Source organism: Dreissena polymorpha, chromosome 11 (assembly GCF_020536995.1).
Source record: "Dreissena polymorpha isolate Duluth1 chromosome 11, UMN_Dpol_1.0, whole genome shotgun sequence".
Lineage (NCBI taxonomy): Eukaryota > Metazoa > Mollusca > Bivalvia > Myida > Dreissenidae > Dreissena > Dreissena polymorpha.
Genome location: NC_068365.1, coordinates 79,724,788 through 79,751,425, shown reverse-complemented (window position 1 = coordinate 79,751,425; position 26,638 = coordinate 79,724,788). Strand labels below are relative to the sequence as shown.

Below are 26,638 nucleotides of genomic sequence, written 5' to 3'. Positions count from 1 at the left end.
ACTGAAAATAAACTTGATATCGACTTAATTATCGCAAAATAAACGTAAAAATAATGTAACCAATCATTTAGACATACATATATCCATTAAGGGCGGGCGGGCGGGGTTATCACCCCTTCGTTTTCGAAAAACTCGTGCGCTTTCGCGCTTAATCTTAAACACAAATCCCGTGCAATTTTCGCGCTAAACCATTACCATAATCTCTCTTCTAAATAACATGTTTAAACCATTCTATACCGTATTTATCAAACCGAGAATAATTTTTTTTACTCATAGTTATGAGTAAATTTATTATTCTCTATTCTCAAAATACAATTTAATACTCATCATCATCATCCTTTCAACATCAATATCATACAAATAATAACCCAAATACAAATAGGAGTGAGGGCTTGTATTTGACAGGACTTTCGAATAAAACAAAGAGAGAATACAAAGTATATATAATATAAAACATAAAATGAATACCTAAATATTCTCCACCAAGTTATATACCTCTCGAACTGTCATTGAACTGAAAATATATTATTACAAACATTTGTAAAAGCAATACAAATATATGATCCAACCACAATCGGCACACTATTGCCTTCAACAACGTTCAAATGACCACACAAGCCAACTGGCTATTAACATCTGGCACACTCAGGCCTTCACAAACGGTCAAATGACCACACAAGCCAACTGGCTAATCAACATCTGGCACTCTTGCCTTAACAAACGGTTAAATGACCACACAAGCCAACTGGCTAATCTACAACAGGCTCACTCTTGCCTTCACAAACGGTCAACTGACCACTCAGATAATACACACGAGAATAAAACAGATATAATAAAAACATATTTACAAAAAATAATGACGACTATTAAAATTTAAATTAAAAACATCATTATCATTATCTTTATAATAATAATAACATATTACATAAACCATACCGTTATGTTCTCCAATACTTAATATACCATTCGAACTGTCCAGTTACTGTACTGCAAAAAATAAACTTGCAGAGATTGTTTATTCCATATGGACATGCGTTCTAAAGAAGTGCGGTCTACTAACACAAGCCAACTGGCTTATCAACATAAGGCATACTCTGAAAAAAGAGAATAAAACAGAAATAATAAAACAATATTTTTACAATTTATGATAATTATTTAACCAAAATAAAAAAAAAACAACATCATAATCATAATTCTAGTAATAATAACAGCATATTGCATAAACCATACCTTTATGTTCTTCAATACTTAATATACTATTCGAACTGTCCAGCTACTGCACTGCAAACAATAAACTTGCAAAAATTGTTAATTCTATATTACTTTCGTTCTAAGAAAGTTCGGTAAACTGACAACACAAGCCAACTGGTTTTTACACATCAGATAGATTGGCTGTTAAATAACGGTCAACTGACCAAACAAGTTTACTGGCTTTCCAAATCAGGACAATTCGCCTTGAACAAATTGGTCGAATGACCACAACAAACATACACAAATACCAAACACAAGTTACTAATGTTCTCACAATAAATACGTATTTTCTGCTCTTGAAATTTAAACTACCGACTTGAAATTTGTGTTTATGTTCAATTCACGACCACAGACATACTTTAAGCTACTGGTCGAAACCTGGCTCAAATTTCCATTAGATATAATAGAACACCTTATTAATTTTGATAAACTAATGTGAAAATAACACAATCTATAATGCTCTCAAATACAAAGCTATAGGTACTCGGTCGGCTGGAAAACTCGTCAAATTATGGAATTTCAACCCATCAAACAAATCTCAAAGAAAACATGTATTGATGCAAGGTTTAATTTCTGTGACTCTAAAAGGAATACCTTTACTTTCTTAGAATAATTCCTGTTGCTGAACCGTAACTTGTTTTTGTTCAATTAAACGCAAAAACGAGAAACGCGTTCATTTTTCGTACTAAACCATAACCGTACTCTCTTTCTCTTCTAAATAATATGTATAGACAAACACAATTCCGTATTTATCAAACCTAAAATAATTTAATTCTCTCAAAGTTCGTAATTTTAGAATTATCTATTCACAAAATAATGTCAAATACTCATCCTCATCATCAATAACATTAGCATCATCATCATCATTACTCACATCATCATCAATAAAATCATCACTATTAATCTTGACGAGTTTATTTCTAATACATAATAACATTAAAAACAAATCATACCTTTCGAGCTGCCCTCTTACTTTAGTGTTACACTATTCATTATTTATCCTTCAAACTGTCCAGCTACTTTGTTCGAAGTTTCAGCTCATCATTCCGCTTCTAGCAGAGAATCAGTCTTATCATCGAAAATCTTCCCCCCCCCCTTCCGAATTCTTTGTATTTTGCAAATGAACGCCTAAATTACTTTATTACCCTTTCGTTTTTCTTTCCATTACTTTTGCCTGTTAAATACACCCTCGAATGGCGACTCAATAGATTTGCAACTCATATATACCCAAACACGAAAAACTCGTGCGCTTTCTCGCTAAATCTTAAACAAAAAACCCGTGCAGTGTTCACGCTAAACCATTACCATAACCTCTCTTCTAAATGAATAACATGTATAAAACCATTCTATACCGTTTTTATCAAACCGAGAATAATTTCATTTGACGAGAGGGCAATAGATGAGCCGATGTGATGTTGCCATAGCTTAAAAGCCTCCACTCTGAGCAATTAATTAAACGATTGTAATAGAAGATTACATCAGCGTTTTGCACCCCGGGTTGCACATGGCAAATGCCATGATACAATGATACAATGATATTAAAATATCATAGTTGTTTACGTCAATATTATATTGAACGAATAGATGTTTAAAAATGTACTCCATGACTTTCAGATTGAATAGCACTTTATTTCCCCAAATTAGGCGCATGTGGCCAAATTGGCATGCTATTTGAATTTCGCCATAATAATAAACTTCCGGTTTCCTACAGCCTCATCAACACGCTATTATAAACAACGCCATACATCTCTTATTCCGATCATCTATGATGACAGAATAAAGGTTTTAAAATAACATCAACAATCAAAATGGTAGGCTATATGAATAACTGCAACTTTATCCATATCGGGTTTGCACTAAGGACACAGATTCTGCAGGCAGGCTGTGAACGTAAAGGACCACGTCTTTATTGCCACAAGAATTAGCAATTTAAATTGTCGACTATCGTGGCAATAGACGACCAGACTAATGTTAAGAGGTGAGGTGAGATTTGCTGGTAGGGAGAGGTGTTATTGGCGCCTGATTAGTAGATTAACGGACGATAGTGCCGGATGCAAGAACTCCTGTGTGTGTTAGTGCCCGATGTAAAGCTCATAGTGCATAATATATTTGTTTATCTTGTAAATCGAAAGCATGGATTTTGAAATATATGGTCCCTCATGCACAATATATTTTTTGAACCATTAAAACCTTGCAAAGGTGCCCTTCAAATTTCAACGATAGAAAACTGAAAATAAGTATAGGTAATAATGCACCGCAAACACAGTTTCATGTGCAAACGTTTAATAAGCTGAACGCATATACAGATGGTCAAAACAAGAGGGATATTTTTTGACATTGTTAACATTTATAGTGTCGTGAATTATTGAATCTGCAGAGTGTCAGTATCTTTTGAGGATCGATCGATACCAAAGTCCTTGTCAATATATATGTCTGCTCGTTCCAGATGGAATCTTTCTTTCTTTTTTTCTTTGTAAATGGATACATTTTTATAGTGAGCTGTTGTTAATGTCTAAGCAAGTCCAACCTAGTTACCTCGATCTGATTGGTCAGGTCGTACTGACCAGCTTTCATTTTTTGCCTTGACCGAGCTTTCCATAGGTATTACACTGCTTGTTAATCTTCCATGTAATTCAGAGTCTCACACATATATTTATTTTACTTCACTTAAATTGACGTTTTGACGTTTTTTACATCATGAAGACACTTACTTGAAGCAAAAACATAAAAATAAACATGATAGTTAATGCAAAATATAATACACGCCAAGAACGCAGTGTTGACGCGGTAATGTCGCCAGTTGTAGCCATGTCAACTAAGTGTACTCGCAGCATTTACTCACTGATATCGCTTAGAAGTGGTGGTAACAACGCGAAGAAAATGAATAGCATAACCCCCCAGATTTCATGAATTTGTTTAAAAGAAAAACACGATGACGTTCTTTCTACAACTATCGGCGCCTTAAAAAACGTTATGCTTTTGCCATTTAGCTTATACGATGAAGTTCAATATTATTTAATTAAGGTTAAAGACTTGAACTGAAATTGTTTACCTATGATTTGTTTCAGAGACGGTCACCTTACATTATTTCAAGGACATACATTAAACCATTATTTTATTATTATTAAGGAAAGTTATCAATTACCTATTCACTACAAGACAATATATTAAATACGATACCTAACATAACATTATGATGAAAGCTTAAGTTATCGTTTTGAAAAAGTCAATGGAAAACCTCAAACTTTGCGGAAAATTTACCTAACATATACAAGTGTTAATAAGCATTAACCTTCTGGCATCGTGATTCGAATTGAAGGCAATGAAAGAAAATGCTAACTTAATTTAATTACCTTTATTTATTCAATGATTAAGAACCACCAGCGCAACAAAAAACAATTTTGGGGATAAAAACAATACGTGCAAGATAAAGTTACCCAATGTGTAGAAGGTGTAGCTGTTGCGTATATACATAAAGCAAATACGTTCACATTTAATTACAATTATATGAGGTTAAAACCGCCAGAAAATGCAATTTAAAATCTAACTTATGAAGAATAAACTTTACGTACGTAGTTGTTACAAAACTGTGTTTAATGCTTTATAATCAGGATTTATTGTGTTCATCGGTTATGTTTAAAATAAGATGGAGTATGGACAGATTGAATTAGTTGTGCATATAATTAGTGATTTTGCTACTATGTTAATTCTAGGAAAATCAAAGTCGACCTCATTGTTTGCGTAGCGGAAGTCCATCAGAATGGTTATTCAGTTACATATAATCCGAAACACATTCATTTCGTGTATATAAAACTGCACATAGTTTAGCCCATACATCTACTAGTTACCTACGCCGTTTCCATGTGGGGAAATGTTGATGTTAATTAAATGCTTAAGACCGGCAATACACAATGTCCTGGCCAACTTGTTTAGAAGAATATATAGGCAACCAGTCATTATTTCTCAAGAAAATGTAATAAACTAGTATCTTTCCGCCTCTATGCTTTCTCGCGAATTTAATTAGCGGAAAATCTGTGTAGAAGGTAATGAACCTGCCCTTGAACATTTAGGTGATAAAGTACAGAGTCAATATGTTAATATCATTGCTAGAATATGGCCGGAATAACACAAATTAGTTTCGCTGCAACGCTGTACAAACACATATCATATCACGCCAACGTAAACTCAAGTTACTAGTTATAACTACACATATTTATTTGGGATCTCGTTCAAGTAAAGATCAGTCCATAACAGAGTTCGGTCAGCGAAAAATCGACGACAGTTTGGATTTAGTTTTTTTCTTTTAAAGTTGTGTTCGAATTTGTGTTGGTTGTTGAGCTACATATTAGGAAAAGGCACAATATGCACACTTCTGCAATTAAAATGCCATATACAAATCTATGTGCCGAGGTACAAAAGAACCATTATTCTAGGAAAAATGAGGTGGGGCACATGGATTAATGCTAACACATGTAGATCATCACTCAATCCTAGTTAATGCGCGTAAAACTAATTAATGCTTGCGTTTACCAATCAATTTCTTTGTGCAAAAAAAACATTCGTTTGCACATCAAGCGCCAATGTACACTGAGACAAGTTCAGAGTGGCTTATCACAATAGTTTGTTGTGTATCCCTTTAATTTATTGCTAGTATTCAAATTTTAGTCATAAAACAAGAATGACCAGCAGCTTACAATAACTAAGCAAGTAATCATATATGTTTAAAACGTGAATAATAGAACCTCTTACGTAATGTAGTATTAAAGTTGTTTGGAACCATAATCATGTAAGACAGTTTTTTTTTGTGTTTTTTTATTTCGATATTTTTCTTATGAAGTCATACGTTTCCTTAGGATAATCAAGAATCAAGAATCCGTGCCACCAAATAGTTTCTTGATTGCTTCAAAATCTGAACTGTCTGTTAAGAACACGCTCGTATATTAGTATTTGTTTATTAAGCATTGTTGCTTTTATCAGTTTTAGAATGTGCACATGAAATATATCCATGAGAATGTGTATTATGATTTTATTACTCGAATAGGAATAATTAGCTATTTTCTGCTAAGTGAAATAAAAATATGCCATCTTATTTTTGGATTAAAGCACTTTAACGACCGCTTGGCTACATAAAATGACCGATACTTTTAATTAAAAATCTTTATAATGTAACAGCATAACATATTATTTCTGATGCATATAACAATCTATATAAAACAAAACAATTTCAGTTTCACATCAGCTTTCTGGCGAAAATTTCTTCTCCGGATATGGGAAACCTTTCTTAAAACCGACGTTCATTCTGCCCTTTTTCTTAACAACTAGTTTGACACACCGATGGGTCTATTACTGAGAAATATTTCAATATGATTTAGATTGGATGACAACACGATCGTGTGACACGGCGGGCACAACGGTACGCTGCTTTTGTTCAAAGTCGTCTACCATTTCCATAAACCATCGATTACAAGCTTTCAGTGCAATTTCCGCGTCTGGCGGAACCCATAAATCAAATTGTTACAGTTGTGTAAAGTATATATTCATATATAGGTAGCGGTTATGTTATTGTGTTTGTTTGTTTGGTTCTAATCTTGTATCGGATTATTTGTGTGCATTGAAAGACGAGCAATCGAATGTTCTTACTATATTAGTTTTGTAATTTGCTGTGGCACGTATTAAAATAAATATCATCAAAGCTTGACAAACATATTTTTATGAATTAATAATTTTTTTATAAATATGTAACGAGCAATCTTACGGAATTTATAGTTTGATAAAACAATAAATTAATAGAACCTTGAATATGAAGTATATAAGGAAAGATATCGTTATTAAACAATATGAGAGCATTTAAGGAAAGCGATCAACTGAGGATACATAAAAACAAAAATTTCATTCGAGCAACGTGTCAGTGTCAAAATTCTAAAGGAATATCACGTCCAAAAAGTATGTATAATGCTCTGGTTGCTCTTAAAGTATGGTATTGGTACATGTATAAGTGGTTTACTATTGCGAAGGAAATTTCCGAAGGTTTAATGTACGCATGACATAACGTGATCCGTCTGTGAAGAATTATTTTTTATACCACGAATTTCGACTTGGTTTGGAAATAACAATTAAGTGAATGATCGTCTGCCAAAATCAACACTCATGAACGGGCATAATGGTTTCAATAAATGAAATTCCAAAAAGTGCTTGGTAAATGCACAACTCTGACACCCAAATTATAATGTTAACATTATTAAGCAAACTTAAACCACATTATCTGTTTAATTTTTATAAATAAATTTGTGTGTTGTGGTTGTATAATTTCTGGCGACTTTTCAGCAATATTAGAAAAATCTTAAATTTATATATTGTAAAGTATATATTTACAAACAGTTTACTACAAAAGACTCTTTTTGCAAAAAAAAGAGTGTGTGTTCTGAAGACGATGGATTTGTTTCCAACATGAACATTAATTTGGTTAAACACGGATTATTCGTGCACCTTTAAAATGGTTAAAGTACATTTATTTTTGTACACTTGATGTTGAATATACATCTATGGATATGAGCTTGACATCAACCGATTGCAACATTGTGTAAAGTTTAAACTGCTGCGGTTGTCGACACTGTTCTTTGGCTTTAAGTTATACACTTGAAATCAATTTATATATGTAAAGAACTTTATTAATGCAGACATTCTAACTCTCTTCCGACGGTACCCGATAATTATCTACAGAATATAAACGCGTTTTAAACGAGTGTCTGTTTTCAAAACATAAAGCAAAGGGTGGATTTCTGTATCCGTTGCGTGCATGTGTTTTTGTTGATGTGTGAAGATAAGTCAAACGTAAGAATGTTTATTATTTTTTTCCAAACGTGTTTGTTGTGTGGCAAAATGAATGTGCAGTAATTCAATCTTTTGAGGCTTTTATGTTGATTATTTAAGTATTATATTAGCTAATATGATGCCGGTTTGTTGTTGCGTCTTTGAATAATCATGGTCATAATACTCGAAAAAAGATTAGTGTTTACGGTTATCATCTTAAAAGTTGTGAACTGTGCAGAGCAGTCTAACAAAACACAATATTGCTCCAATGATACCGATATTAATTCAGTGCACAATAAGGCCTCGACGGTCAAAACAGCTCATATTTTGCACTAAAAGTTAATATTGTGCAACCTTTTAAGTTAAAATTGCCTACTAAGTGCCAATCGTGTGTGATTAATGTAAGACATAAATTTTGAATGTGTTTAAAGAAGAGGTTGTTAATAAAGCATAATAAGATGAACACAAGAAGAAAACACAAGCACGAAATAAATGTTGACCTCACGTAATTTTCGAGACCGCATCGTTTCAGTTGATAGTTCCTTGACTTATTATCTTAGTCATCCATAGAGTTATATTGGTATATTAATTTCATACGTTATATACGCTATATACGCAATACAACTTCAAGACAAATCAACAGACACATTCCATAATATTATGTTATTCTGCATTTGTACAGTTTCACAGAAATTATTTTATAAACTTTATATGATGATCGCATTTCAACGAAATTGGTTTTACAGATGTGTTTGACTGCTTAGGGTGACTTCGCTGTTGTGTTTATGTATTCTATTATTTTATATTTAACACATATCTTAAATAATGTTGAATCCATGTGTTTTGTGTTTTATAAACTTGAATTTGTTAAAACAATTATCAGTCAATGCTTATGAAGTATAAATGATTACTACACCACATATACTATACATTTTATTGAAAACATAATGTTTTTGCTAAATGGATACGGGCTATTTAAACACAATTATTGAGTGCACTGCGATATATCAGACAGATATCAATGCGTTGGTATGATAAAGCAAACAATTAAACTCAGACCACTAGATTGCCTGGGAATTTTCGGTATTCGTGTTCCTATTCACAACATTTAACACAGAACTCCATATACAAACATACATTGAGTAAAATTGAAACGCGCAATACGTATTTTCGCTTTTAACACGTAAGAGGCCGAGAGTTATTCACAAAGCAAATGCGCGTCTAAACAATCTCAGTCGTATGGACCTATATATACAGAAAATGAATGCCTATACATAAAGCGTACACACAAAATTGTTATATTCTATAGTTGTTCTGCTCAGAACTCAAATAAAGCGATAATGGGATTGGTTCAAAAGAAATAAGAATATGGTAAATCTATAAAAGTTAACGACATGAAATAGTAACAGGAGGTGTAAGAAAGATCTTAAAAATGATTCATCCACTTAACATAAAATTGCTTTTCTGACTTTAATCTCAGAAGACTGAAATATTGCAAGATTAGAGAAATGTAGGAGTATACGTTAAAATGAGGTATGTGTCGAGTTGTTCATTAAACCAGTAGTAGTAACACACATTCTAAATAGTTCCACAAAACTTTGAAGTAATATGTAAGTGTTTTCTCTCATATTTAATAACAGAAATCTACTTGCATTCACCCATTCTTGAAATAAAGACCTTATTGCTAATGAAAGATCAGCACACGGTGTATACGGACTATTGCAATCGCGGAATTAAATAGATCATGAACGTTCCCTTCCGTATTCGACCATGACGAGCATGTTTATAATACTTATATAATATTATTATCTCTCTCATATCATAAACTATACGGATGTAAGTGAACTTAAAATGACCGAAGAAAAAATGTATTTGGGATGAAAATAGATGTAGAATTTTCCTTTGAATTTAAAATATGCATACCCTTTATATTTTGTTTTTAAGTTCATCTTGCAAGAAACACCTACAAAATAAGTTTAACAACAGCTTAACTTAAATTGAATTATTTCCAAAAGATCTAAACCCTGAAAGCGACGTCGATTCTTTTTTCGACCGCTAAGTCCTCTAGAGACACAACGTAAGTGATCGAGATTCTATAATTGAACAATAATTGGACATAATTGAGTCCGGATTACAGCCAGTTGTTGCGACAGGGAGGCCATTCGTTTTCGACTTCCTGCTCTAAGGCAATAAGCGGCTTTTGCTGTCATAGCATCTCACTCCAGCCGCTGATCGTACGTCCCCGCTGAATCTCCGCGCTATCGAATGGAAGTCAGATATCAGTTTGTTGCAGACTCGTGTACAATTCACGTGTGATTCGCTGGATAGCTGTAATGTGATTTATTTTCCGTTTTACGTGCATGGAATGAAAGGTGTACATTTAAAGGCGAGTATTAGACGTTCCTTTCGTAATAATTGCTTAATAGTTTTGAATCGTAAGGAAATAAATAGGTCTGAATCGCAATTGCAAAAGTTTTAATGATAATTAACTTTAGATAACGACATTTTTGTAAAACATTCATATCTTGTTAACTACCGTGAACGTTAACATACGAAATATATTTTCTTTTACTTTGCAATAGTAAACACAAAACATCATGTTAGAAAAAGAACAAATAGTGACATTACGAATCAGTGGTATTTTGCCAAAAAACGAAGATTCCAGAAACATATAAGCGTAGACATACTAAATATTTAACAGGAAATTCGTTTTCTTTATTTATTTTCACGGTTCTTATTCCTCTAAAAGTATTGTATTGATCTAAATGCGTTTCGATAAAGCGAAGGCAACTACTAATATTCGTACAAGGCTAATACACGCACGGTCCAGCGTGTTTGGTTTGTGAAAAATAATTGTATATATATTCAAGGCATTTTCGATGGTCTCATTTAGACGCATTGTTGGTATTGATTCAGAAGAAGTTCTTTTTTCATATACAATACAAATAATGGTTTGTTGTCTTTTCAGAAATTCCGAAAATGGACATAAAATATCTGCCAAACTCTCCTCTTGAAAAAGGTTGAATGCAAAAACATTGTTTAGTAACAATATATGTGCTTTTAGGGATTGGATTTGTATCCACGACGGACATTATCTTGAGAAAACGAGGATCATTAATGAAGACGTGCGTTTCATTCTATATATCTAACATAACGAACGATAAAAATCCTTTAAAACAAAGTTAATATAAACCCCACTGAAACTTTTTTCGACGTTCAAATTGACGCATTGGCTGAAAATGTTCTACTGTGATACATTATGCCTTGAATTAAATGTGTTTTTGTGAAGAAATAATCAGTTAATGCAAGGAACTTTACCACCGGTAACTGGCAGAACGCTTTAAAACATCAATGCGTTTTTAACGAGTGTCTATATGCACAAATAAAAAGGAAGATGGATTGCAGTGTATTGTGCGTGCTAGTGTTTATGGTGTTGCGTAAAGGTAAGTAATAGTTAAGAATTTCAACAAATTCTTCCCTACGATTTGCTAAATGGCAAACTGTTTGAGTTGTTCTTTGTCGTGGTCACGATATGAACTAAATTCCTACTTTTACAAAGATGATATTATTATAACATGTTGATCTTTATATGTATTATATTGGCTAATGATAATGTGTGTGTGTTTTTATCCGGACAAACGTTATAATAATCAGGGCATCAAATAATGTGTTCATCTATATGAGCTAAATTATATATAGTTCATTTTTAACATACACATGTTCAAATACAAATGAAAATTATGCTTTTATAAATACAAAGTATTTTGTTTTGACAACAACTTTCGTTTGTTTAAAATTAAAATGGTATTAAATAAGTTTTAATATCAAATAGGTTTGCTTAAGGAGTTGTTGTTCAAGTCAGGTAGCCTTCTTCTGGTTCAGTATAAAATGAATAAACTATTTGATTTATTCATTTTGTGCGATTAACTGCGAATGGGTTTAAACAATTAATACTATTAAATTCATTATGTGTTTGCTTACAATGTCGATACGGTTTGAAGAAAAAGTTATCTTGATGCAATTATGCGATCCAAGCGACATAATACATCAAACAAATACGATGTTAATGTGTTTCGCAGAAACCTTTTATAAATCACAGGTACAATTCAAATGTCAATTCAAACGGAATTTTATCTCAGCTAATTTATTTTCTTCATTAATAAAGCACGTGTACTCTTTCATGATCGTCCGATTGGAAATGTTGAAAACGTAAATAATTTACCAAATTGCCCGATCCAGGTCAACTGTTGTACTAAAATTAACATATCTAGTATTATAAAAGATTACCGTTAACTCCCGTGTGTATCATAGTATCAAAGCAATAATTCGTGAAATAAGCCTGTCGATTTTTAAATGCTAACGTGTTTTTATATATGACATACATATAATAAATATGTGCATATATATGACATTATAACTATGAGTATTATGTTCTCAATTTTAGATATATTATATGTGCCGATGTTAATGTATACAACTTAAACACAAACCGTATTTCATAGTATTTTTGATAATAAATGTAACATTGCATATATCCGTTCTTCAAGTCTAAAACATCACAAAATACACCACAGTTAACTCAGATCATTGACATGAAAATAATGTCTTTCAGAAAACTGTGCCACAAAATGTATAATACTGTTTTGACACATGCAGACTGGTAAACGCATGCAAAATATGCAATACTTTTAATTGTAATGCATTAACAATCCGTGGACCGCAAACGCTCGATCTTTCTTAAAATATAGTATTTTTGTGGAAATGTTCGCCTTGTTTATAGTTAAGAGCTTGTTACAGTTAAATACATAGAGAATATAATATCCAGATGAAGTATTGGCTGAGTTGCGCCGAATAAATGGAATAACTATTTCAATATTCTTCTTTCAATGATCAATCGGACATGTCACTTAAATTCCTTTATTTGATATATTCCATATATATAATTGAAGTCTGTAACATCAAATAGTTCCCAAGATGATAATATATTTCTTTAGGCGCTATTTCCTTTGAATATAGAGCACGCTTTATGTTGAACATTCTTATGATGTCTGAAGATCAGTTTTAAAGTAAAAATATATGCATTGTTTGCTGACACCCATATCTCTGCAGAAATGCATTAATTATGTTATGTTAGCATAGTTAGAACAAATCATATATATCCATTTAGAGTTACGAAAACGTGATTCATATCAATATACTTTGATACACATGTATGGAGTTTTTTGTAGATCCGATTTTAGTGTCTTGCAGGATCAATGCATACTGGAGTTTGCACTTATTAAAAAAAATAACAGTTTGAATAATGCAGCTTTATCATTCGTAACTGTTGATAGTCCATACGTCGAAATATACATTGATTAAAAGCAACAGCATTTTGTCTCTTGTAATTCCTTGGCGAACTGTCGTTACGATTATACTGAGATAACCGCCAATGATTGGCAGCCCCATTTTCTTTCTCTGACCTTGTTGTCATTTTTAGCCATTCGATTTCAGTGCGTGCCAAGTTATTTTCACAATCCACTTTCGTTGCAATTTGCTGCAATTGCGTCATATTTTACACACGACTATTGGTTATCAACGTTTTTATATTTATTCGTTATGAAAATGTATTCGTGTTTGGAACAAAATCAGCATTATATGGGGGTAAAATACTATGAAAAAGCCCTAAACTGGAATTGACAGAAATTCGGCTGTTTGCCTTAAAGTTGTCGTAAAATTGATAAAAATCTTATTGAAATTAGAAATTTTAGAAATTAAATTGTATAGGCATTTACCCATACCAACATGAGTTAAAAACTATCAAAAACACACAAAACAGTTTTTTTGAATTTCACTTTTATTACTTTTAGATTTTTGAAAAGGAATACGATTGCATGTCAGGATTCAAAAACGTAGAACACGCGCACAATACTATCACGTTGACAAAAATCAATCACAAACAACACACAATTACAAAACTCAAAGGGTTTAAAGATATAATGTTATTTAAAAGAGTGTTTACTAAGTGACACGATTTCGTCTGAAACATGAAAAAATTCCTATATAATCGTTAATCGTGACATAATGATGAATATTTCATCTGTTGATGACGTTTATTTTATTTGTATTCATATATCTTGTGAAATTACACAGACCTTTTTATATTGGACTCTGCTGCAGTTGGAAGGTAATTTGTTGAAAGAGGAATGCCTTAGGATGTCATAAAAAATCTCCTAGTCTAGGGAATAATGTCGCGGAACATGGATTACCCACACATTTTATTTACTAAAAGTACACATACTGAAGTTGGTTTTGCAATTAAACGTCATATTCTGACACATCCTTAAAACGTGCGCCTTTTGTCAATGAGTTACAACTAACCTCATTTAAACGCCATCAGCCCCGTATGATCATGACCCATTCCCATAACCCTGTTTCGACGTTGCTTGATTCAATCATTTAATTAAAAGGTCTGGTAGCTAAATTATTCCAATTGATGTCTGTTTAATAATGTAAGCAATAACACGCCAGAAAACATTTCAATGTCCATTGAAGATCGTCACGCAAAGTGGAATTATCAGCATCTTCCATTGAACAAACGTACAATGAAAAAAATATTTTCAGCTGACAGCAATTTGAATGTATTGTTTCACCCATAAATAATACGGTTTAGTTGCATATTGATCTGTATCGACAATACAGTTTTTAATGTTTCAAATGACAAATTACACAAATGCACAATCACAATTTAAATTAATATCATATCAAACGGTTTCGAGTTTGCAACATGTTGAACTACGTGCGCACTTAAATTTCCAAGCAATGACGTTTGATAGAATTCAATAGTTTTAAGAGAAACGCAAAAATTAGAACCACGTAACCTTTCATTTTTAAAATGCTGTTTATATGGAGGCCATGTAGAATCAGATGGAAATGTTCGGTTTTCATGTTATCGTCATACGGCATTAACAATGCAAGACTATGTCGTTTCTATTATCGCCGATACTACTAGTGGTGTTATATGCCGTGACTCTAGCATTTAAATCAAGTGATACGGTCGCTGATGAATAATTTAATAAAAAATGCGTTGCATGACATTTTCAAATGCGTATCCAAACCACTTATCGTAATTTGTGCCATTTTCTTCGTGAACGTATTTCGAGTAAATTTCATTCCATATAAATATCCGACTTGCTATGCCACAATCGTATATTTCTAAAAATACATCAATCAACGTCGTTTAGAAATTGTTACTTTGTACAAACTGCGTGTACATTAAATGGTAAATGTATGCCATTCTAAGGCAATCAGAAAAATGTATGTCATTATGTTCATAAATTCATCCAAAAGTTGTCTTGCCATCATTGATCTTAATATCATAACAAAAATTGTTGTATTCACGCGTCCGTTCTTATTTACTGATCCCTGTTAAGCTTTTTAAGTCCCATTGACATTGCCTTAGAACGGTGGTCTTCATTCTCCTCAATATCCTTATCATGTTCTTGGTGCAATTGGTTATTATTCATTCATTTTTTTCCATATTCCTTTACTAAATGAGTGGATGAGAATGTGTTAGGTTAGTAAATAAATCGAAAACGACCAACAATAATCACCCGACGCGGTATCATTTAATATACAGTATGGTGATACGTTTTAAAGAAGTGACATTACGTATAAAGACGCTAGAATTAGTCTTCCGAGATGAATATCGACTTGATCTTAGCGGCAAATAATAGGTTTTAATATTTCGTAGGTGTCTAAAAGCATGCTGTTTTGTTAAGTTATTTAAATATTTTTTACTCATATTATGAAGCGTTAACCTGTATCAATCTGGACAATCGTATTAAGTAGCATCGTACTTGATGCAGAGATACGACTGCAGGTAACAAAGTTAATTACACATTTCAAAAATAAAAATGATTGTTTGATGTGATAGTTGGCAGTTTTTACACACTTCATTGTATGTTTAATTAGTAAACATGGCAAGGTTATAATATTGTCAATAAATAATTAATTGTTTACTTGAATGCTATTCAATTGGATAAAGGCGTGGTCAAGTTGCAATTGTTGCGTGTTAATAAATATAAAACTAATTAGAATCCGCAATATACATTAATAACACATATACACACCTGTTTTTCAACATATGATATTGTTTGTTACGTTTGAAGCGTATCTTTTGAAAATGTTGACAGGGAATGTGTTCTTGCGGATGGTAGATTATGAGTGCGTATACTTGGTGTTTGTAATTGACTTTTACGCGTTGAATAGTATTATATCGTATTTACCAAGATTACTTTTATAATAAGCTGAATAATCTTAACCAGTGCTTGTATTTATCTTTGGAAAATGATAATCATTTTGAAAGAGTTAATGAGACTTTGTTCAGAGTCTTAGAAGTCTCATTAATTATTAAATGATTCTGGCAGTCTGTATTTAACACTCCATTTTTTATATACTACTTTACACATTTTAAACTTTAAAACAGTTGGTTTATTGTGACCTTTTCCCGATATATATTGCTACAGTAACACTTAAGACGTGTAATAAAAATAGTTTGTATGATTTGAACGTCTTTTGGTATTAATGTCAATAAAACACTGTTTGATACCAAAGCGTATATTGTACGGAAAATGTCAAAATGTTTAATCATTGTTCTAATAAACGACCCTTCCATTGTGTATTCATTTAGTTTTTCAGGATTTTACATAACAATATGAACATCAAACTTATCGCGATTTGATTGATATAAAAAATATATTTTGACTCATTAACAAATGAAAATAGTTATGTACATTTTAAAATTTTCAGTATCAAGTGAGCCATGGGGGGAACGCCGTAAACACGAGCCTACCTTCCTCCAAACACCAACAAATATCACAGTCAATCGTGGTGAAATCGCAGTGTTGAAATGCCACATCCGCAACCTGGGTCCAAAAGTTGTAAGTTGTTAGAAAAACGCATGTCTCAGACAAAGAAAGCATTTAAATTTGAACAGTGGATAATAAAAACACATTTTTTATTTATGTTAAAAGTACTTGTTTTCATTGTTACGAATTAACAAAAAGAAAAAGTCTCAAATTTTGGTGATATTCTAACAAAAAAGGTATATTGTAGGCATAAGAATAAAAACGCTTCACCTATAATTAATATTAGAAAAAAAAAACGATTTAATTACCGTCAGCTGAAATGAGATAATCATTAAGCATGAATAACAATTTAATTATTCGGAAGGTTACACTTAATTAAAACTAAATGTATCGCTAGTATGCTGTTAAAGCTACATCGTATTATTTGATTTTATTATTGATAGAGTGGTTAAAGCGTTAACAACAGTTTTGATATTTTGTTTAACTTTCGTTCTTTGTTTATGTTATATATTGTTTCTTGTTATCAAAGCTGATAATTTTTGTTCCTTCAACCATATCTATCGAATTAGATATCGAAAGGCATACGCCAAGTTGGTATAAATCTGTTAACAAATCCCATTTAAGGGAAAATCGCGAGTACATGTGGTCCAATGGTATTTCTGCTATGCATCATTATCGAATCCGTTATGATTAAAAATACATTTGAAACCAGTAAAAGTTCTTATGGATGTATTCAAAATATTTGTGTACATATTATATAAGAACATAATTTTACAAAACCTTTGAACTTTAACTATTTATCGTTAACTTATAAATTCTAGAGTATAGGTTAAATGAGCGCCATTCATTTGATTACAGGTGGTCTGGCACAAAGGAACACAAGATGTGCCTCTTACAATCGGCAAAACTATATTCGAGCAGGAAAACCAGATTGATATCAAGTTCCAACAGATATCGGAAGATGTATTTGCAATTCAGTACTATAACGAAACGCATAAGCGTTACATAACTTGCGCATTAAAATTTTTAATTGTACATAATTATTCAACAACTATCGTGTTCATGGTTAACTCATACTAAAAATTTATTATTTTGTGAATGCATGTCGATAGAACTTATCTTGATTTTCTTTTTAACAGGATTCTAACTGGGACCTGTTTATTAAGGACGTTCAACCCAAACACGCCGGCACCTACTTGTGTCAAGTGACTGCAACCAAACTGTACACACACTACGTCACACTCCATGTACTCGGTATGTCTCCCCTTCATCTAACGTCACTTTCCATCAATAGTTTCTTTAAAGATTACTTATGTCGATTAAACCTAGAAGTGTTTCTTCAAAACACGTATATCGTGGAAGTTTGCACTGTGACAACTTAAATGAGTAATCGTTCATAGAGTATGAATCCATTTACAGGAATAAACGTTGTAAATTGATATTCAAGAACATGTAATTCCAATAGATCACTGGTATTTCTTGTTGTAGATAATCCGGTGACAGTAAACGAAAGTAAGTTAATATGCTAAATAAACGTTCACTTACAATGTTTACACATAATAATATGATAAACAGTGGTAATATAACGGCTTTGTTTGAAAATTAAAACATAAAAATGTACACATTAAGCTCCTTTAGCAATTATCTGTACGTTTACAAAATCAGTTTTAATGTAAATGCTTTCAACAATTCTTATAACTTAAGTATTCTCCACATTACATTTTATTTTCCTGAGTGTTCAAGCAGGTGTTTTACATCGCTCGCATAAACGTTTGCATTTAATATTTCAGAATTAACATTGACAGGCACCAAGTACGTAAATCAAGGGGAAACTATTCGTCTAATGTGCAACGTGACCGGTGTACCCAATATGCTTGATGGAGTGGACTGGTTTTTCCAAGGTGAACCGATAGTGACGATGGCGTCCTATTGGAGGGATAGAACTAGCATCTTGAAGCACATAGAAGGGTATAAATACTACAGCGAGTTGATAATTGACCACAGTTCACTACAAGACATGGGCATGTACCTGTGCCGAGGTCCCAATCTGAAGATAGACAGCATCCGAGTCGATGTTCTGAGCGGTGAGTATGCACTTTACTGTATTTTTTATGTTTAATTTTAGAAGCAATTGTTGTTTTATTGTGTACTTTTAATATTATCGAATGTATTTATTAATCGTAGACAAGGTTATATCATCAATTTAATATAAAATCAATCTTATTTCGAAGGACTGATAAGCAAAGGAGCTTTTACACATTTTGTCTTGAAAAATTACGACCGTTGTGCTTTGTGCGATGCTTTATACAGTATTCCGTAGTTGGAAACAAAGAGTTCTAAACTTATAATGTTTTTGGAGTTTCCTCATTTTGTTATTTAATCATATTTTTCTATTGCAGCAGGCAAGCCAATTGTGTATCGAAGAGGTATATTACATTTTACCTAATTTAGTTACGTGTTATTTGTGTGCAATTTATCGAAGTACTTTTTCTAAATATATTGTTGGATTGCTTTTTAGAATGCAGATATTTGAAAACATTTTTTAGGGTCGGCATGTCAAAAAATGGTAAAAATTAACAGTAATGCATATACATCACTAAAACTAATATTAAATGACAACAAAATAATATATATCCGAAATAAACCTGAACTTTACCTTTACTATAATTTATCATGGTCGGTAAATTAAACATTTGTCACAAATCGCCATATAAAATTACAACTTTCGCGAAAACATGAAAATTGATTGCAATGCACACGCGTTTCTACACGCATTCATGTTATTACACATCCCCGGAATAACATTGATAAATTACACTCTGCATCACATTGAAGACACAGTTGTTTTTGCAGGATCTGACACTGGTGCAAGTTATTCACATGCGAGCGGATCATACAGCGTTTCTGTAAGCTATCTGACCTATATCGTCACAGCGATAGTGATAGCTTTACTGCTTGGGACATATGATGGGTCTTCTTGCGAAGAGCTTTCCGTGCATATGGGACTGTTTATACCTAAAGATGATCTTAGAAGATGACATGGATATGAAAATACAGGTCATCTGTGTGCCTTACATTCCTGATGATGAGCAAAACGTGATGAATGAAATGGATACATAACGTTAACGAAGTTTTGTGCGTACATATCAAGAATGGTTGTAAAACAGCCATATCTTACTTTTTCGCGTGATTGTGATATTGAGAAGTTTAATTACGTTAGTTTTAACTTTTTTTGATAAGTGCAGGGCAATATTCTTATTGCGAGGGATTTTTATTAAAAGTTTAAACCAAATCATACAACAGTTTAAATATTCCAAAAATGTTCATGTATTATTGTTCGTGAAACACAATATTTGATTGAACTCTAAACGTGTTTTCCAGCACCGAAAATGTTTCAGTAATGCATTTGTAAGTCGTGTTTTATCTTTGTTGAATTTTAACGGTTGCAAATGAAAATACACGGTAAGGCATAAGTGTAAGATGACATTAATATTTCAATTATGTGGTTTATACAATTCATATTTCTATTTTATTTTTTATTTTGTATATCACCATAACAATATTTCTATTATATAGTCACTATTCGTGCTTGAAACGTTTTTACTTCTTGACCATGATACACAACGTCGATTTATAATGTGATTTGTGTTAAATCATTTATAAAATTTATTATTTTTACATTATTGATTCAAAGCAAACTTGTATTGATCGTATGATGTGAATTATTGAAATTTTGGTAGTTTGCAAGTTCGTCACTATTCTAATATCATCGTTGCAGAAATATGTGTATCTGAGTCTTTTGATGTTACATTCATATACAAAACCACTTTTCATGTTTCAAATTAATACCTTGCCATTAAACTATTTCCATATTGACATGCTCCATGGGGTTAACGTATACAATGTTAAAATACGATTCTGGAATGCCTTTTCTGCACGGACGTTAGCGCGTCATTGATTTTTTAGTTCATCAATCTCTTTTAAAATGTACACGTATTGGGATAAAATTCCATTAATAAATACCAAGTTACAAACAACTAGGTTAAGTAAAACAATCCATTAATTTTTAAAATTAAATCAGTTATGAAGTAAATAAAAAATAAACTTGCAAGGGCGAAATAAGAACATAGAATGAATACGATTACTCAACAATAGATTTATTCGCTAGGAGCACATATCTCGTCTGTAATACAAACTGTGTTCATTGTATAACACGCCGCCTACTTTAAACGAGTCACGTTATTAATAACAATGCTCAAATATTATTGTATTTGTGATTGCTTCGAAATAGTAGTTGTCATTTCATCATATAGAGTTGGCCACCCGCAAACTGATTGTTTGGCGACCAGTCTCAAGGAAGCTGGGAAAGGGGGCGACATCTGGACTTATGTCTTCCTGGACGAATAAACTGGATCCACTGGATAAAATCGTTATTGTTTTGCATAAGAAGGTAAAGGTTTAACCATGGTGGCCATATGTCTAATAATGGAATGTGCTGTGTTTATAAAACATTTGACAATCATATAATTACGACGTTAACGGATCATGCATTTACGATCAATGGGGCACAGGTTGTTTATTGTGTTTTCGTTTCTAATAAGTATGGTTCAAAATCACCTCTATTGTTCGTATTTTTTCCCAGGAAGTACATATGTAAGTACAAATGCGAAATTAAAGCGTTTTCGTACTATACCGTACTAGACTCCACAATAATAAAAATCGCTATATTGTTTGCTTTCAACCGATTTCAGCCGGATTTTCAGTGATATCCTCCATTAAAACACGTTTTCTTACGATTCTGTCCATAGATATAGCTATGAACTGTCGCTTTAACCTGGCTTGATGAAATCCTATTACCCAAGTAAAGATGATGTTACTGTCAATAATAAGTTCAGCTTATTTTAACAAATACCTAAATACAAGTCACTGCCATATCATATGACCACGATGTAATTTTTTATGCCACTGCCTTGCAGACTAGTTACAATTTGTTTCATTTTATGCCGCACTTAGCCCATTCAGTTCAACACAAACTTTAAGGAGATGAAATGTTTGAAATAAAACATAATGTTTTCTTTATTTATATAATATTTAACAAGGAAATGTAAAGATTGAGAAAGATAAAAAAAGATATTAACTACAAATTGTGTATTGTTTTGGAATGAACTCTGTTCATAAATGTTTAGTTTGAAGTTCTGACAAACAAAATATCATCATCCTTACACATGTTTTAAATACGTTTTTCTGTACTTTTAAAGAAAGACACAAATGCAACCTGTTTTACAACGAAGTAACAAACCTAGAATAAATGGGATATATAATTCCTGTCTGAAGTACTTCGCGATTGAGAAGCTATTAATATCGGTCTAACATATTACACACTATTACAAAGAAAAAACAGATTGAAAGACTCATACAATATGATATTAGTACATGACTTGCAATGGAGATTCTTTGACATTCGTCTTGTTTTGTAATAAATAAAACTCATTCGCGGAACGGCGGCAACATACTATGCTTCAGTTATGAGTTTTATTATCATTTCTCCGCTATGCAACCTTTCAATTATTTATCATGTATATCCAGTGTATTTGATGTGTTTTTGCGTTTATAATTAACATAGCACGTGTAGATAATAAAGTGGTAATATGCATTTCAAGAATGCGAAACTCAACTGAATGCATTCCACTGTTATCACGTGCGCGATATGTCAAGTATATCTGACAACATACTTCTTTAGTGCGGTCTAAGGGGAAAACGCGTCTATTGTTAATACCATTAGCGAAACAATTACATTCGTTTTTACGTTAACATGGATGGATGGAATGTTGTAATAATTCGTTCAATTGAATCAGTTTTCAATACGACGAAGTTATTCTTCGCCATATATTGTACATACGGTTATGTGTTGGTAACGTGAAATTATGAAATACTCTTTCTCTAAATTGGCCCGATGCAATCGATATGTCTGATATGAAAAGATTGTGTTGAAAGAACTGTAAGACATTGGTTTGATGTGGGGTTATGAAACGCAGCAAGACACCGCTTTAAGGTAGTTTGAAACAAATATGAAAATACATTAATACACATACGTAGATTTATAACATAACCTACGCTCCAGGAGCTAAATAACGTAATGCTCAATTTTGTTTATTACACGGGTGTTATTACACTAGGTATATAACTGTGAAATGACGTCACTTTTGACGAAATGACGTCATTATTCCAGCGAATTTCTTCAGTAAAACTATTTTACAATGTGATTAAACTCGTCATATAAATAAAGATTAAAACTCGGTAAGCCTCGGTTTTATCTTTACTTAAATGACTTGTTAAATAAATTCAATACAAAACGACCACTCATGCAAGATCCTATATATATCAGACCCCATTAAGGATAACGCGTCAAATAAAAAAAATAATTAAATGACGTGTACCATTTATTTCGATGCAATTGATTATACATTTAAAATTATCGACACATTTATGATAACTCATTATAAGAATGTTTTCTAATAAGTTAATTTATTCTATTACCGTACCATTATGTGTTTTTCACATATTGAAATTATGTTGAACTTGGATTATAAAAACTAAAAACTAATTCAACAAATAAAACAATACAAACTCAGTCATCTGGGAGAAGATTCCGGAATGTAGGAAGGTCTCAACGTAGGAACATTTATCTATTTGTCGCATGAGATTATTAGACAATTTATCAATGTCATGTTGAACACGTTGGTACATTTGAGGGAAATTAGTATTAATATGCAGGAATGCATACAAATGCAACAACTAACATTTTAGAAATAATCCACACAAACTACAGGAAACAAATCTATACGCACATTAATGCATACCATTTCGCATTCGTACATGACGAGTATAAGTGCAAATTAATATATGTATCTGTGTGAATGTCATTAGATATAATACACTTGCCATAAATACATGAAGCTCACACTATTTTGTGTGCTGGTAATTGCGTAGACTAGTCAGTTATTGCATTTTGACAATTACCTATTCAACATAAGGAACATGTCTGCTGAAAAATTATGTCCGGCACAAAGTCATAGACAGTGCAGTTTTTAATTCAACTTCCTGTAGTGTCTTTTTCGGAGAGGTTTTTTTACTAGCTAGATTTTACTAAATGTAACCGTTATGTAATGCCAAAAAATCTCCATTGTAAAATTAAATAAATTTTTGAATATGCGTACTATGAAAGATAAATACCTGTGGTTGACAGTTTGCCCTTTTTAGTTGCATTTGAATTGTATATATATTCAACTCTGCATTTTCTTCGCTCTCAAGCAGAGCAAATTATCATTTACATCATGATGGCGTGTTAGGCTCAGTGTACTTCTCGCTGACCGCAATAAGACAAGCCATGCTCAAAGGAATCTCCACAAAACTTCTAATACACGATATTGCCCCATTATGTCTAACGTTCGCACCCATGTTCTTCAACATCATTATAACTAGCTTCCTCGGCTCTGTATTCCAAGAAGGTAAGAATCAGTGTTATACTTTATTTGCCTGATTATAAATAATAATCTTATTTTCAAAAGCCGCCATTTTGAAGTTTATAAAAATCATAATATAACCAATTGTATTGCATACATCTTTTTCAGTTTGTATTGTTTTTCTTTAATGATAACACAATGTTTACCGAGCAGGTCAATATATACAAATAAACACATAAGATGAAATTAGTGATTTCAATCACTTTTAATTATCCAATGTTTATTAATTATTTTACATAACAAAACGAAAATCTGTTCCCAGTAAAACATTATGTTCCATTTATTTTACGGAAAAGAGTGACACCATACTCCATTTAAATCTCTCAAAAAATGAAAAATATCAATATTATCAAATAATTAAGATTTATAATAGTTCATGTTAATCTCTTAAAAATGAAGAATATCAATATTATCAAATAATTTAGATTTAGAATAGTTGTTTTGCGACGACACTTCGACCAAAATCCAATGACATATAGCGCCTTCAATAATAATAAGTGTATTATATTGACAACATTGTCATTGTTTAAGCATGTGAAAAAAATTCAAACATTCACTTCCTTTCCTATAGTTTTTATTAAAATAAACGTTCAGATAGAAACTGGCGCTACAGACGACATGCTGACGATCATTCATGAATTATCGAGTATCGAATCAAATTATACAAGAGCGTTCGTGCTTCCCTCTTTGTTGATACGCTTTATGAATTAAATATGACGAAATCTGCTTTCGTAGCACGACTAGATTTACTTGACGACCGCGGTTGACCTATGCAAGTGAATATTTATGCAATAAGACAAAAACACGTTCATAATCAAATAACAAGATGATCCTGATAGAGAATGTTTAACAAAACAAAGTATTTGTCTTCAATAGCTATACTTTATATTATACAGTAGTCTCTAAAGATAGTTAAAAATAACATATCCCTTATATTTTTCATCTATTCATAACAAACAATACATGTAACAAATCCATATCGACGATACAAAATGAAACACTTCACATATGTTTAATTGTGTCTCTTAGTATCTTGAAACAATGAAAATATAAACTGGAACATGCAGTATTGATCTCGTACACTTCTATTATATCGCCGTCCAAATTATCTGAACGCATGACCGAGCTCAATTATTTTGAATAAAACAAAGCAAAGCCTTCGAACTGAACATTTGTATAAAATTGACAGATACATTTGACGAATGTCAGCGTCGGGTGATTGCGAAGCCATATATACTAACCTATCACCTATAATGAGGCTTCATTGGTAGTAAGCGTTAATGCGTACAACACAAAGTCACGTGTTATGCCCTGATTAATTGATTGAGCTTCGTTAAATAAGGAATAGTAACAATATCACAAAAAGATTAGCTTGAAATGCCGCTGTTTGTTCTACAGAAGGGATGGCCAGTATATCAATTAATAATTCAGCATTTTAAGAATTCCTAAGAGTTACAAAAGTACGGTAACTAATTAGTTATAACACAACTACTACAGTCATTAACGTCGGCTCGATTAATGATGCAAAACAGACAAGCTTAATTCAACGTATGCAAATTAACTGATCATTTTGATAATGTGTATGTTGTGTGACCCCTACATCAAACGTTTTAATTTCATTTACATAAATATCTGAATGATATGGGAATAAATGGTAAATTTCGGGAAATTGTTTCAAGTAATTTATTATTTGCTGTGGAAATCGTTCTTGATATCAGATTGTTAACGCATTGTGATTTAAAAATAAATGCCCGTTTTATACAATGCATTTTTATTTTAAAAAATCTTCGCATTTAAGTAAACACTCCAGTATTACATTACTTTGACAATTATCATATTCAAAGAAAAAAATAATGCATTATGCTAAACTCGATTTATGTTGCTATCTTCGTCTCATTACTCTGGAACAAAAAACACTACCGACAGCTCACAACCTTTTACTAAGCCCTCATTAAACATTAATGTTATCAGTGACAATATGTCAATTAATTTCTATCCGACTTAATGCTCCTGAGATATCATATAGAGATCGTTTGGCGACGTGTGTCAAATCAAGTGAATAGAATATTTTCTCCGGCACGCTTTAATCCACTTAAACTAATGTTTTCCTTTACCACGTTGGTGTTCAGCTCCAAACGGGAATTAATGATGAACTACCTTTACTTCTGAAAACTGTGGTAATATATTGCTTCCAAAGGGAATAAA

At 32.2% G+C, this 26,638-nt stretch overlaps 1 protein-coding gene across 1 annotated transcript; it reads left to right on the top strand.

Annotated features, from left to right (window-relative positions):
• The first annotated feature begins 11,045 nt into the window (after positions 1–11,045).
• On the top strand, positions 11,046–21,805 carry LOC127851319 (protogenin A-like). The gene is made up of 8 exons (XM_052385027.1): positions 11,046–11,504; positions 16,852–16,982; positions 17,769–17,873; positions 18,050–18,164; positions 18,399–18,422; positions 18,701–18,994; positions 19,310–19,336; positions 19,764–21,805. Exons 1-8 carry the CDS (start codon positions 11,456–11,458, stop codon positions 19,946–19,948), a joined length of 930 nt encoding a protein of 309 aa, XP_052240987.1. The 5' UTR covers positions 11,046–11,455; the 3' UTR covers positions 19,949–21,805.
• The last annotated feature ends 4,833 nt before the right edge of the window (positions 21,806–26,638 follow it).